Below are 12,633 nucleotides of genomic sequence, written 5' to 3'. Positions count from 1 at the left end.
GGTAAGATTTAACCAAAAAAGAGAGAGATTAATACCTTTATTCATCAGCGATGCATTAAATGGATCAAAAAAATGATTCTATATCAGATAAATGCTGTTCTTTTGAACTTTCTATTCATCAAAGAATCCTGTAAAATATAATGTATCACAGCTTCCACAGAAATATGAACAGTTCTCAACACTGATAATAATAATCATAACTGTTTCTTGATCATCAGATCCTCATATTAGAGTGATTTCTGGAGGATCATGTGACTCTGAAGACTGGAGTAATGATGATAAATTCAAGAATAAATGACACTTTACTGTATATTCACATAGAAAGAGTTATTCTAAAGTGTATTTTTACTGTATTTTTAATCAAATAAATGCAACATCAGTGAGCAGAAGAGACTTTGTTTATGTATCTAATTATTAGCACAATTTATTATAAAAGTGTATTGTTAATTTCTTAAGTTGTCATAAATGTTCCTTTAGAATAACTCATGAATTCATGTTTTCTTTAGAATACGGCCACTAATGGACCAGGAACATAATTGATCTACTGTTCATGTATTACTGTGTGTGTGTGTGTATGCAGTTTTTCTGTTTTGTGGTGAAGGCGTTTTAGCAGCCACAGGAAGTGACATCATCAGTCTCGTCCACAAATCACTCTTCTTTAAGAAACTTTTACCACTGTAGCTGAATTAGACAGCCTCATCAGTTATTCATTATTGATGATGATGGCAATTATCTTTTCTCTTGAAATGCCCTGAGCAATTATCCATCAGAGTTATTAATGATGTTCCTGAGGAGAAATAAACAAAGTGAGCAGCAATTACAGGATAAAGGGCAGCAGTGTTGGCGAGTGATTGAGGGCTTTCCGGCCGTTTCATCCAACTATCGGTTCCCGGAGTTTGAGTGTTCGCACCGCAGGAACTGGGAACAATGGGAACCATTTCAGCTCCAGGAACTCCTTCTGTAGGAACTGATACCCTCCTCCTTCAGAGCTAGAGGAACCACAGTGACGGTAGAGTTCGCTGATTGGCCGAACGCACGCGAAACATCAGCATCCGCCATTTTAAAAAACCCACGTAAATACACAGATCCACTGAACACACAACAAGACATTTTAAAAAGCCGTGTAAACACACAGATTATAGACTATATAATTACTCCAGGAACTAACTCTACACACATGTAGAGCAGAGATAGATGAAGCTCTTAATCTTAAACTCACACACAGCTTTGACGAGACCGAGAGAAACAGATCGTACACTAACGAACAGGAGAATGCGAATTCTCATCGCCGTCAAAATAAAAGTCCCAACAGCAAGCGTGTCTCAGGTCACTTCAGAGTTCCTGCCGGCGCTCGAACGACACGAGGAGAACGTTCCTAGAGGAACCGTCAAACACCCCTAGGCCAGATCCTAGAGCTACCGGTGTGTTTGCGAAGGCCCTGGTGTGTAATGCTACAGTACCTCTCGAATCGTCCCGTCGTCTTCTTCACACGGACAGAGCGCTGGAATCACACAGCGGCCGTCCAGGCTCCGGTACCGGCCCTCCTCACACACACACCCCTCCGAGGCCCCGGCGCCGGTGCAGTTGAGCGGCTCCGGCCTGTAGAGGTCCACACACCCCCTCTCACACACTCGCTCGGACCCGGACACACTCCAGAGCCAGCGCTCGCCCTCAGGACACTCTGTGGAGCAGGAGTTAGTGATCCCATCCAGTTACAGCCACATCACAACACTTCATCAATAAATTATAATGAATAAATAAATTAGTATTTTTATTATTATATTAAAAACAAACATATGGATGAATATGTAAATAAAATTAAATAAATAATGAATATGAATAAATATAAATAAATATATATATATACAAATATATATATAAATAAATAAATTATTAAATAAATAATGAATATTATTATTAAAAAAAAAATATATATATATATATATATATATATACACATCCTTTATATATATAATATATATATATATATATAAATTTAATTTGTGTATATATCCATATATATTTATATATATGACAAATATATATATATATATATATATATATATATATATATATATCAAATAAATATATTATTAATATTAAAAAAAACATAAATAACATTATTATTATTATTATAAAGCCTGCCAGCTGACGCTAGTATCTGATTGAAACATTACAGGGAAAGAGAATGTCCCGCTGACACTGCACAGTGTGTTTCTCACCACATTCGGGGCCCCTGCAGACTCGCTGTGTGTGTGACGGGCCCTCACACTCCTGTCCTCTGTACTGGTGCTGTCGGCGTACGGTCCGGCTGGAGAACTGATGTCCAGAACCGCAGGACGAGGAACAAGAGCTCCACGAGGACCACACGCTCCACTCACAGTCCACTGACACACACACACACACACACATTCAGTCATTTAACAGATGTCTTTGTCCAAAGCGACTTACAAATGCTTTGGTGTTCTAGTTGGTTGCTAGGGTATTTTAGGTGGTTGCAATAGCGTTTCTATGAAGTTGCTAGGGCAATCAGGGTGGTTGCTATGGTATTTTAGGTGGTTGCTATGGTGTTACTAGGTGGTTGAAACTTATGTCTCTTTTAAAATTCCTCTGAAGATTTAGTCAAAAGTTGTTATACAGTAAGAATATGAAGATAAACAAATAATGTGTATGAGGTCATCAGATGACTCACCGTCACATGACTCGTTAGTGCAGATAAAGAGTCCGCCGTCACAAACACTGTAGTCAAACACACAAGACGAATCAGAGGTAAAAATACACACTTTTCATGCTTGATGTTCAGAAAACTGCCCAAGACAGAAAGAAACCTGTCGAGAACATCTCCATCATATTTCATTCTTTATTTTATTTAGCAGAAATAAAAAAACAGAATTTAGAGAATTTAAAAAAACACACAGGGCCTAAAACTAGCATTTTGCCACACTTGCTATTGGCCGGTGAAGAAAAAGTAATGGCCAGAAATATTTATAATGTTATAATTAAATTAAACTGTTATTTTGGGAAAAAAAAAAAAAAACTAAAAGTACCAACACCAACATTTCAGATACAAGTGAAAATTCACAATTCTCTATTCTAATTTCGATACATAGCAAAAACTACTAGCCTTCCTAATATACCGTACACTTATTAGGCTACTGTCACTTTAAGAGCTGCACGGATTCGATATTCTGTTACACGTGCATTTACTTGCTCGACTGTTTCTGTTCACTTAAGGCAAAGCTGACTATGCTCACTAGGATACTCGTTATTTTTAATGCTGAATATGTCCGCTCAAGTGATTATGAAAACCCCAAATTCAAAATTAGAATATTGTGGAAAGGTTTTCATATCTGTAAGGCGTAATCATCAAAATCACAACAAATAAAGGCTTGAAATATCTCACTTTGCATGTAATGAGTCTATATAATATATTAGTTTCAGCTTTTAAGTTGAATTACTGAAATAAATGAACTTTTGTACCCTATTCTAATTTTTCGAGTTTCACCTCTACTTTGCTAGAATTCATAATTTATTTTTGTTTGTTTTTTTCACTCTTCTGTGTGTCGAATTGATTTCTTCCCTTGTATAAGATACTGTTTTTGCAATAAAAAAAAATACATTTTTTTTTTTTAAACAGTACCGGCCACCTGGCGAGCAAAACACTTATTTTTACTCAAAGCTGGTGTTCATTTTAGGCCCTGTTAACACATGTCTTTTGAATGAAACTGAGCATTTACTTCAAATGATGTCTGTAATTTTGTGAGGGCATCAGATTCCTTCAGCCCCGTCAGAGTGACCTTCCTAAACATCTTGATATTGTATATGTCCACAGAGAGGATGTGAGCTTCACTTCTCGACACCGAGACACGCTTATAAAAGCGTCAGTGAGTTCCTGAGTTATTGATTCTCCATCCAAAAACCACAGCTGCTCTTTCTCAAACACTCACACACACACACACACACACACACACACACTCGCTGCGAGAGGAAGAGGGCTGATATAAACGCTTTGATGAGTACCATGAGTTGCACAGGTTTGGGACGACGGCTCCGGCGGGGACCTCCGGCTCCTGGGGGTCAAGGGTGACGTTGGGAGACGCCGACAGGAGCGAGAGGACGGAGCAAGGACACTGGGATTGAGGAACGCAGCTTCCGTTGAGCATCACCTGCAGACGGATTACACGAGTCAGTGCTCGAGGGACTCCCACAGCCATCGGTGTCCAAACCCCACAAACACAGCGGCGGCAGGAGCGGATGCTTAACTCAGACGGCTTTACTGCACAACACAACTAGACTATCCATTATCAGAAGCAAGCAGTGCGGAAGCTGACACTAGGATGCTAGGGAGGTGTCGGTGGTTGCTAGGGTGTTGCTATGGAGGCCTAGGCAGCTGCTATGGGGTTGCTAGGGTGTTCTGAGAATCTGCAAGGATGTTGCTATGGGGTTGCTAGGGTGTTCTGAAAATCTGCAAGGATGTTGCTATGGGGTTGCTAAGGTGTTTTGGGAATCTGCAAGGATGTTGCTATGGGGTTGCTAGGGTGTTCTGAGAATCTGCAAGGATGTTGCTATGGGGTTGCTAAGGTGTTTTGGGAATCTGCAAGGATGTTGCTATGGGGTTGCTAGGGTGTTCTGATAATCTGCAAGGATGTTGCTATGGGGTTGCTAGGGTGTTCTGAGAATCTGCAAGGATGTTGCTATTGGGTTGCTAGGGTGTTCTGAGAATCTGCAAGGATGTTGCTATGGGGTTGCTAGGGTGTTCTGATAATCTGCAAGGATGTTGCTATTGGGTTGCTAGGGTGTTCTGAGAATCTGCACGGATGTTGCTATGGGGTTGCTAGGGTGTTCTGATAATCTGCAAGGATGTTGCTATGGGGTTGCTAGGGTGTTCTGATAATCTGCAAGGATGTTGCTATTGGGTTGCTAGGGTGTTCTGATAATCTGCAAGGATGCTGCTATTGGGTTGCTAGGGTGTTCTGAAAATCTGCAAGGATGTTGCTATGGGGTTGCTAGGGTGTTCTGATAATCTGCAAGGATGTTGCTATTGGGTTGCTAGGGTGTTCTGAGAATCTGCAAGGATGTTGCTATTGGGTTGCTAGGGTGTTCTGATAATCTGCAAGGATGTTGCTATTGGGTTGCTAGGGTGTTCTGAGAATCTGCAAGGATGTTGCTATGGGGTTGCTAGGGTGTTCTGAGAATCTGCAAGGATGTTGCTATTGGGTTGCTAGGTTGTTCTGATAATCTGCAAGGATGTTGCTATGGGGTTGCTAGGGTGTTCTGATAATCTGCAAGGATGTTGCTATTGGGTTGCTAGGGTGTTCTGAAAATCTGCAAGGATGTTGCTATTGGGTTGCTAGGGTGTTCTGAGAATCTGCAAGGATGTTGCTATGGGGTTGCTAGGGTGTTCTGAAAATCTGCAAGGATGTTGCTATTGGGTTGCTAGGGTGTTCTGAGAATCTGCAAGGATGTTGCTATTGGGTTGCTAGGGTGTTCTGAGAATCTGCAAGGATGTTGCTATTGGGTTGCTAGGGTGTTCTGAGAATCTGCAAGGATGTTGCTATGGGGTTGCTAGGTTGTTCTGAGAATCTGCAAGGATGTTGCTATTGGGTTGCTAGGTTGTTCTGAGAATCTGCAAGGATGTTACTATGGGGTTGCTAGGGTGTTAGGAAATTGCTATGGTGTTCTAGGAAGCTGTTAGAACATCGCTAGGGTGTTGCTAGGGAGTTCTAAGAAGCTGAAAGAATATTGGCATTGGGTTTCTAGGGTGTTCAAAGCTGCTACGATGTTGCATGGGGTTGTTAGGGTGTTAGGACATTGCTATGGTGTTCTAGGAAGCTGTAAGGGGGTTGCTAGGGTGTTGCTAGGTGGTCTACAGATGTTTTTTTCAGATCCCCAAGGCTTCTTTTGCCAATTTAATCTTCTGTGAGGTGAAATTCATGACTCTGATCTCCTGGAAAGGTCACATGATGTCTACGGGCGGGTCACTCACGGCTCTAGGCGGGCAACGGCACCCAGGACTGCAGGACACCGACACACACTCGTTCTCCGGCCACAGATCCTCACAGCTGTACGGACACGACCCGGCACATGTGCTGAACACCTGACCAGCGGGACAATCTGGCACACACAACACAAGCCGCAATCCCAATTAGCATGTCATTTAAATAATTAGATTGTTATTTGAGGGTTAACGGCTGCCTTTAATACAGTCGTCTAAACGCAAATGAGTTGCCGGGTCCCATGAGGGAAGAATCTGCTGCTGGTTTAACAGAGTAAGTTGGTTAACAGAAGTAATCAAGAACACACTCTTCATCCTCTCGCGAGTCCATCTTATCATCTAAAAACACAACGAATGAACACGGCCGTCACACGCCGCCTCGTTCACTTCTTACAGATTCTGCTCCAGTGCGTTAATGCAAATCAGTGCCCGTGTTCTCTTAATATTTTGTGTATGCTCGTCGTCGACTCAAATTAGCATAAAAGTGCACACAAGAGAACCACTCGGAGCTGTAATGCAGCTAAAAGACGGATAAACAAAATTATGGTTCTCCATAGAAACATTAAGCCATAAATGTGACACGAACATTGATTATGATGCCTGCATAAAAATGGTCAAAGACTGCGACTATATTTCACCTCAATATGAACAATTATATATTATGGAATGCATACAAGCATCCTATAAACATGCAACAGTCAGAGTAATATTTTATATTAAGTCAATTATGTCACTTAGGATTTTTTATTTTTTCCATTTTAAGGACAATTAAGCCCATTTATCCCAATTTTTATTGTTAATTTTAATTTGTGTACTGAAACTTCAACTCATTCAATTCAATTTTCTATGAGAAATTATTTGCATCACATTCATATGAATTTGGGAGGTAAATATGAAGTAAACTTCATTGTCTTTATGCCAAATATACTTTCTTATTTTATTCCTGTGATATTCTTGATTTTCCAAGATGTTTTTTTTTTTTTTTTCATGAGATTCATGCAGGCGAAGCAACACACACAGTGAGAGTTATGAGTGTGTGTTGTCAAGCTTTATGACATCATAATAAAGTGGTGTCACAGAACGCTTCACAGGTATTATATGAGTGTTTGAAGGGTTTTATAGGTGCCGTGCCGTATACGTGTTTGTCTTTCATTAAGTGTGTTTGACATTGTTCAGCTGTCGGACATCTACTTCATGTGTGTGTGTGTGTGTGTGTGTGTGTGGGCATGTTTAGCTATACTTTAGCTATACAACTGTCCCCACAAGGATAGTAATACTTGAGATTCCCTACTTGGTGAGGACTTTTTGCTCAGCAAAATTAATTAATAAACATAATAAAATGTTTTTTGTTTGTTTTGTTTATGTAAAAATGCAGTTTAGTGTTTTGGGCTGTGTGTGTGTGTGTGTGTATAGCTGTACCAGGCAGGCAGTTGTTAGTGTTGCACGCGGTGTGTTGTTCGAGGGGTCGGGAGCAGGTCGGACCCCCTGGTTCTGGTTCCTGAAAGACGGTCTTCCTGCGCAGTGACACTCCTCCGCCACAGGAGGCGCTGCAGTCGCTCCAGGACGACCACTCGCTCAACACACAACCGGCTAACAACACACACAGAATAATTCACGTTAACCTCAAAAACATTAAAAAACTCATTTGCATATTGATAGAACCACGCATACTAAATGAGACAAGGGTGTCGAGTTACATTCAAGATATTTTAAGGCATGAAGAAGGAAAAAACATTTAAATATGTCTTTCTGGTGATTAAAGATGAGCTTTAAGGGATACAAGGATTAACAAGGATACGGTGGTGATGGCGCAGTGGGTAAGACACATGCCTTTGGTGTGAGAGACTCGGGTTCGAATCCACTGTGAGACACAGTGGATTGTGTGCGACAAGGCGTGCGACCTCTGACCTCATATATAGCTATTGTAAGTCGCTTTGAATAAAAGCGTCAGCTAAATGAAGACATGTAAATGTAAACTACAGAGAGACTTTAACCAAATGTGTGAGTTTAACCCTGTGTAGATCCATAATTAGCATGTGTGTGAGTGGCAGTGGGGTCACCTGGACAGGGCGCCCGAGAGCAGATTTCCCTCTGAAGGGTCTCAGTGCACGCCGGTCCTCCAGGTGTGTGTGTGCAGGTCCGTCGGCGTGTCCTCTGCCCCGTCCCACACGAGACCGAACACACACTCCACGATCCCCACGGGCCGTAGAACGGACACACCCGGTCAGAACACGCCAGAGAGCCGTTGACACACACACTGCAGCACAGAGAGAGAGAGAGAGAGAGAGAGATTGGCATTGGTGTATTTATGGAGATATGCAAGAGCTTGTTATAAGTGTTAGGGATGGGCAACGATTAATCGCATCCAAAATAAAAGTTTGTGTTTACATAATATATATGTTTGTGTAGCGTGTATAAATACCCACACATGCATGTATATATTTGAGAAAAATGTGTTATTAATATATCACATATTTATATATAATATTAATTGTGAATAAATATATATAAAATATATACATGCACATGTGGGTATTTATATATACAAATTAATTATACACACTACACAAACATATATTATGTAAACACAAACTTTTATTTTGGATGCAATTAATCGTTGCCCATCCCTAGTGTCCTCATCCTTCCCTCGCGGTTTGTGTCAAAAAATGACACTAAACCCTAAAGTTATACTTATTTTACTTGTATTTTATTACATTATGATAATATTTTGTCTATTTCTTAATGCCGATTGTTTTGAGATTTTTGTTTACCTTTAAATGACTAGATTTAATCAATTAATAATCAAAAAATGTGTAATTTTAGCATATTCCTCACATTCTTTCAACTTAAATAAAAAAATACTCAAATTTTATGCTTAACCCTTTTAATTCAGCTCTAAATATCTCACATTGTGTGTCTTTGCTGATCCTCTTGTGGAAAATAATAGTAACAGATGATATTTGATGACTCTAGATGGGCTTATATCTCTATATGGAGTAAATGAGCTGTCCCGCTGGGTCCTAAAGCCAGTTCGGTTCAGTGTGCAGTCAGATACGCATGTAGACGTTATTAAACTATAGTTTGGTGAAGTTGCGTCATAGAGTAGATGCGGTCCTCTGACCAGGTGTTGCAGCTGACGGTGATGTTGTCTCCGGGCCGGATCTCTAGCGTCCCGTTCTCCACTGGAGCCCCACAGCGACACTCGTCCACGCGCACACACACTCCGTCCTGCAACAGCCGGCCGTCTGCACACCGACACCCTGCGCACACCACACACACACTGAGGTCAGAGGTCAGAACATCTCCACTTAAAGGGGTCATCGGATGCAAAATGCACTTTATATGGCGTGTGTGGACACATGATAAAATACATTCACTCCTTTTTATATACAGCACTCAAAACAAAACACTCGATAATCGAGCCGTTTGGATTTTCTGAGCACTATTTTTATTTTTTTTTTAATTGCAGATTAACAAAACAGTAACACATACCAGGTAAGATTCAGTAAGACACATCTACAATACAGAAGGAGGAAAGGGGAAAAAAAAAAAAAAAAAAAAAAAAAAAAAAATTAGATTTTTTTGGGGGGGATTTTCTGAGCACTATGATGTCATATTGCTCGTGCTCCGCCCACAACTGCTGACGTTTAGCATATTTCCCAGCAACAATAATGTACAGTATGTGTAAAGTAATGACCGTGTAAACACACTGCATTAAACCAAACAGAAGCATCATATGACCCTTTAAATGACTAAATGTAAATGTGTACCTGGATGACAGGAGCCCTGCAGACACTGGACGTGACCCCAAAGGTCAGCGCAGCTGCGGGGACACTGATTGGCACAGGAGGAGTCAAAGACACGCCCTCTGTCCTCACAATGCTCACCTGTGATTGGATGAAAACATCACATATGGCTTATATACAGGTTTTGATTGGTCTCTTCTGCTCACCAAGGCTGCGTTAATTTGATTAAAAATATAGAAAACCAGTAATACATAAGTGAAATATATTATTAAAATGTAAAATAACAGATTTATATTTGAATATATTTTAAAATGTAATATTATACCTCAAATTACCCAGAGTATCTATTATAAAAGAAAGTTGTGGCCCTGGATAGTTATTACAGCTTTATATATTTCTTATGCTATATATAAAAAAAGGAAATATATCATACAGTAGGATAAAAATAAAAATAGGATATAAATACGTTTTTTTAATTACTATTTAACAATTAACATTATTTATATTATCACTAATTATATATTAATTAAATAAAATAATTATAAATATATATATATATATAAATTAATTTAGAAATGTGTGTGTGTGTGTAAAAATCGTTTAAAAAATAAATGTATGTATATAGCACACATCCAGTATTATGAGCATCTAAATGAAGAGTGTGTGTGTGTGTGTGTGTGTGTGTGTGTGTACCAGGACAGAGGCCTGTGTTGCAGCTCTGAGACTGTGTCTGCAGGTTCCTGCAGTGCGGTCCGGGGTCAGAGGTCAGAGGTCGGCGCTCCCGCTGCCGGTATCCGCCACTGCAGGGGTCTTTACACACACTCCACGCGCTCCACACACTCCAGTGACACAGATCTGAGCAAACACACAGCAGACAGCAGCTCACCTCATGAATATTAATGAGGTCAAGACTGGACTGGCCATTTCACAGCAGTTTCATTTATTTATTTTTAAATATTATTATTCAGGTTTAACTTATTTTTCTTTCAGTTTTAGCTTTTTATTCATTTGAAGTTAGTCATTTTAAAGCGGCAATCCAAGATCCAGTGAGAAAGTGTTTGACAATCCTCTCTTATATCAGATGTGGACACCAGAGAAACTGCCATCAATGAACAAGTTAAAGATGGCTTTTCAATCCACAAATCATCCAGCATGGATGTAATGCAGTAACGCTGACTGTGACCATGGTATTGTGGCGGAAATAGTCAAATGTTTTTACATTATTCATCTCAGGGCTCGTACAACACTTTTCAAGGGCTTTTCCAGCACTTTTCCAGCTGTTTTAATGTACATTTTTAATGCGATGATTTGTAAAGCTAAAAGTTTAAAGATGTGGAAAAATGAAAACTTCATGGCAAACAAACACTTTTATTTAAAAAAAGAAATTGCCAATATGATCAGTAGATGGCGGCAGAGGAACACTTATTAGCAATATATATATATTCACATTACTGTTTTTCAATTCAAGCTCGGTGCTTTAATGTCAAATTCCCAAACGTGTAATATTATTATTATTAGTTACTGCACTTATTGATGCAAACCAATAGGAATTTATTTTACAATTAAAGGTGCCATCTGTAAAAATTGAGGTTAAAATATCCCAAAAATGAGCAACACGCATAAAAAGATTGAGAAGAAATAAGGTTGATGATGTCATTAAAAAACTGACAAGTAATAGTGCTGCCGAGATATTAACCTGAATTAGCATGCTAAATTACTAGCCCCGGCCCGGCAGGTGTCGTAATACCAGTTTCGACCATGGGAGGCGGTATGCGGGCGGGCAACGTTACCACCAGCCAAACTGCAGTACACGAGTAAGTCGCGCTCGCGCCAGCTTGTGTGTACTTGAACCTGACGTCAGTCGTGTGGAAAATACAGCCCACTACTACATTTCAGTTCAGGGAAGAGTTAAAAAAAAATGATTGGTCGATATTATGCATGAGGAATACATTTTGGTAAGTTGTAGCATACTGTATCTTTCAACAGTGTTCGTGTTCTTTTACCATTAGCTAGAGATGATCGGTTAATGTGCGCTAGGGATCTGTCGTGTAAAGCGCCAATACTGTATTTATTGTTTGAATTGCGTAATAAAATGAACAGAATCTGAGAGCTGACATCGGTCTCCGTGTCCTTTTCTGTGCATGACAAAAATGTGTGGCGTGAAAGTGTGTGAAAAGTGTTGTGAGAGTTGGCAGCTCTGAAAGACGCTAGATTGGTCCACATCAGGGAATTGCTGTCTGTCAAATTAATTCAAACTAATGATAAAAATGTAATATGAACAAATCGAATATCATAAAACTAGAAATAATAGCCTGGGCTTTAATTTTCCCATATCGTCGAAATGCACCGACTTGTCTATGAGACGGCCCTTATAATTTAGTATTGAGATGTTGTTCATTAAGTCTCTAATCTCTGAAAATCTCCAAATGCTCCACGTGAAACTGCGGTCTTCCAACCTTTTACTATCGCGTCAATTGATTTGATTAATATGCACGAGGGAGACAGAGCAACACAGCACTCGCCCATATTGTTTGAAGACATGAGAGAGCGCGTGGCCGTGGAGGTATTTCTGGAGGTATACTGCCCCCATCTGGTATGGAACATGTTGTATGATTTGATTTTAAATCCCATTTGGCACCTTTAAATTAACTTTATGATTAAAAATTAGTCCTGAATAAAAATAATTGTACTTTATTTCAGCTTATTTTCAATCAACAAAATGTTTTTTTTAACAGTTTAAGGGTACGTTTACACGTTATGCTTAAAACAGAGAAGTTTTTCCTCCATGTACAGATGACATCATCGTCAAAACGATTCACGCGTGAAAACGACTAAAAGCGCTGTATTCTGCCGCCTGGCCAGTAGATGGCAGTGGAACACTAACGACTGAAC

At 39.8% G+C, this 12,633-nt stretch overlaps 1 protein-coding gene across 2 annotated transcripts in view; it reads right to left on the bottom strand.

Moving 5' to 3' along the window:
• Positions 1-12,633, bottom strand: part of sspo (SCO-spondin) — a 112,300-nt gene that overhangs the window by 9,474 nt on the left and 90,193 nt on the right. For both annotated transcript variants that reach the window (XM_089125501.1, XM_089125502.1), the window contains 10 exons: positions 10,435-10,596; positions 9,766-9,882; positions 9,117-9,255; positions 8,056-8,252; positions 7,415-7,585; positions 5,987-6,114; positions 4,021-4,166; positions 2,693-2,739; positions 2,223-2,387; positions 1,461-1,681 (listed from right to left, as the gene is read on the bottom strand). In XM_089125501.1, the coding sequence (XP_088981627.1) occupies positions 1,461-1,681; positions 2,223-2,387; positions 2,693-2,739; positions 4,021-4,166; positions 5,987-6,114; positions 7,415-7,585; positions 8,056-8,252; positions 9,117-9,255; positions 9,766-9,882; positions 10,435-10,596 (1,493 nt within the window). The remainder of the gene's footprint in view (positions 1-1,460; positions 1,682-2,222; positions 2,388-2,692; positions 2,740-4,020; positions 4,167-5,986; positions 6,115-7,414; positions 7,586-8,055; positions 8,253-9,116; positions 9,256-9,765; positions 9,883-10,434; positions 10,597-12,633) is intronic.

Source organism: Pimephales promelas, chromosome 22 (genome assembly GCF_988280905.1).
Source record: "Pimephales promelas chromosome 22, fPimPro1.hap1.1, whole genome shotgun sequence".
NCBI lineage: Eukaryota > Metazoa > Chordata > Actinopteri > Cypriniformes > Leuciscidae > Pimephales > Pimephales promelas.
This window is presented reverse-complemented; position numbering and strand designations above follow the sequence as displayed.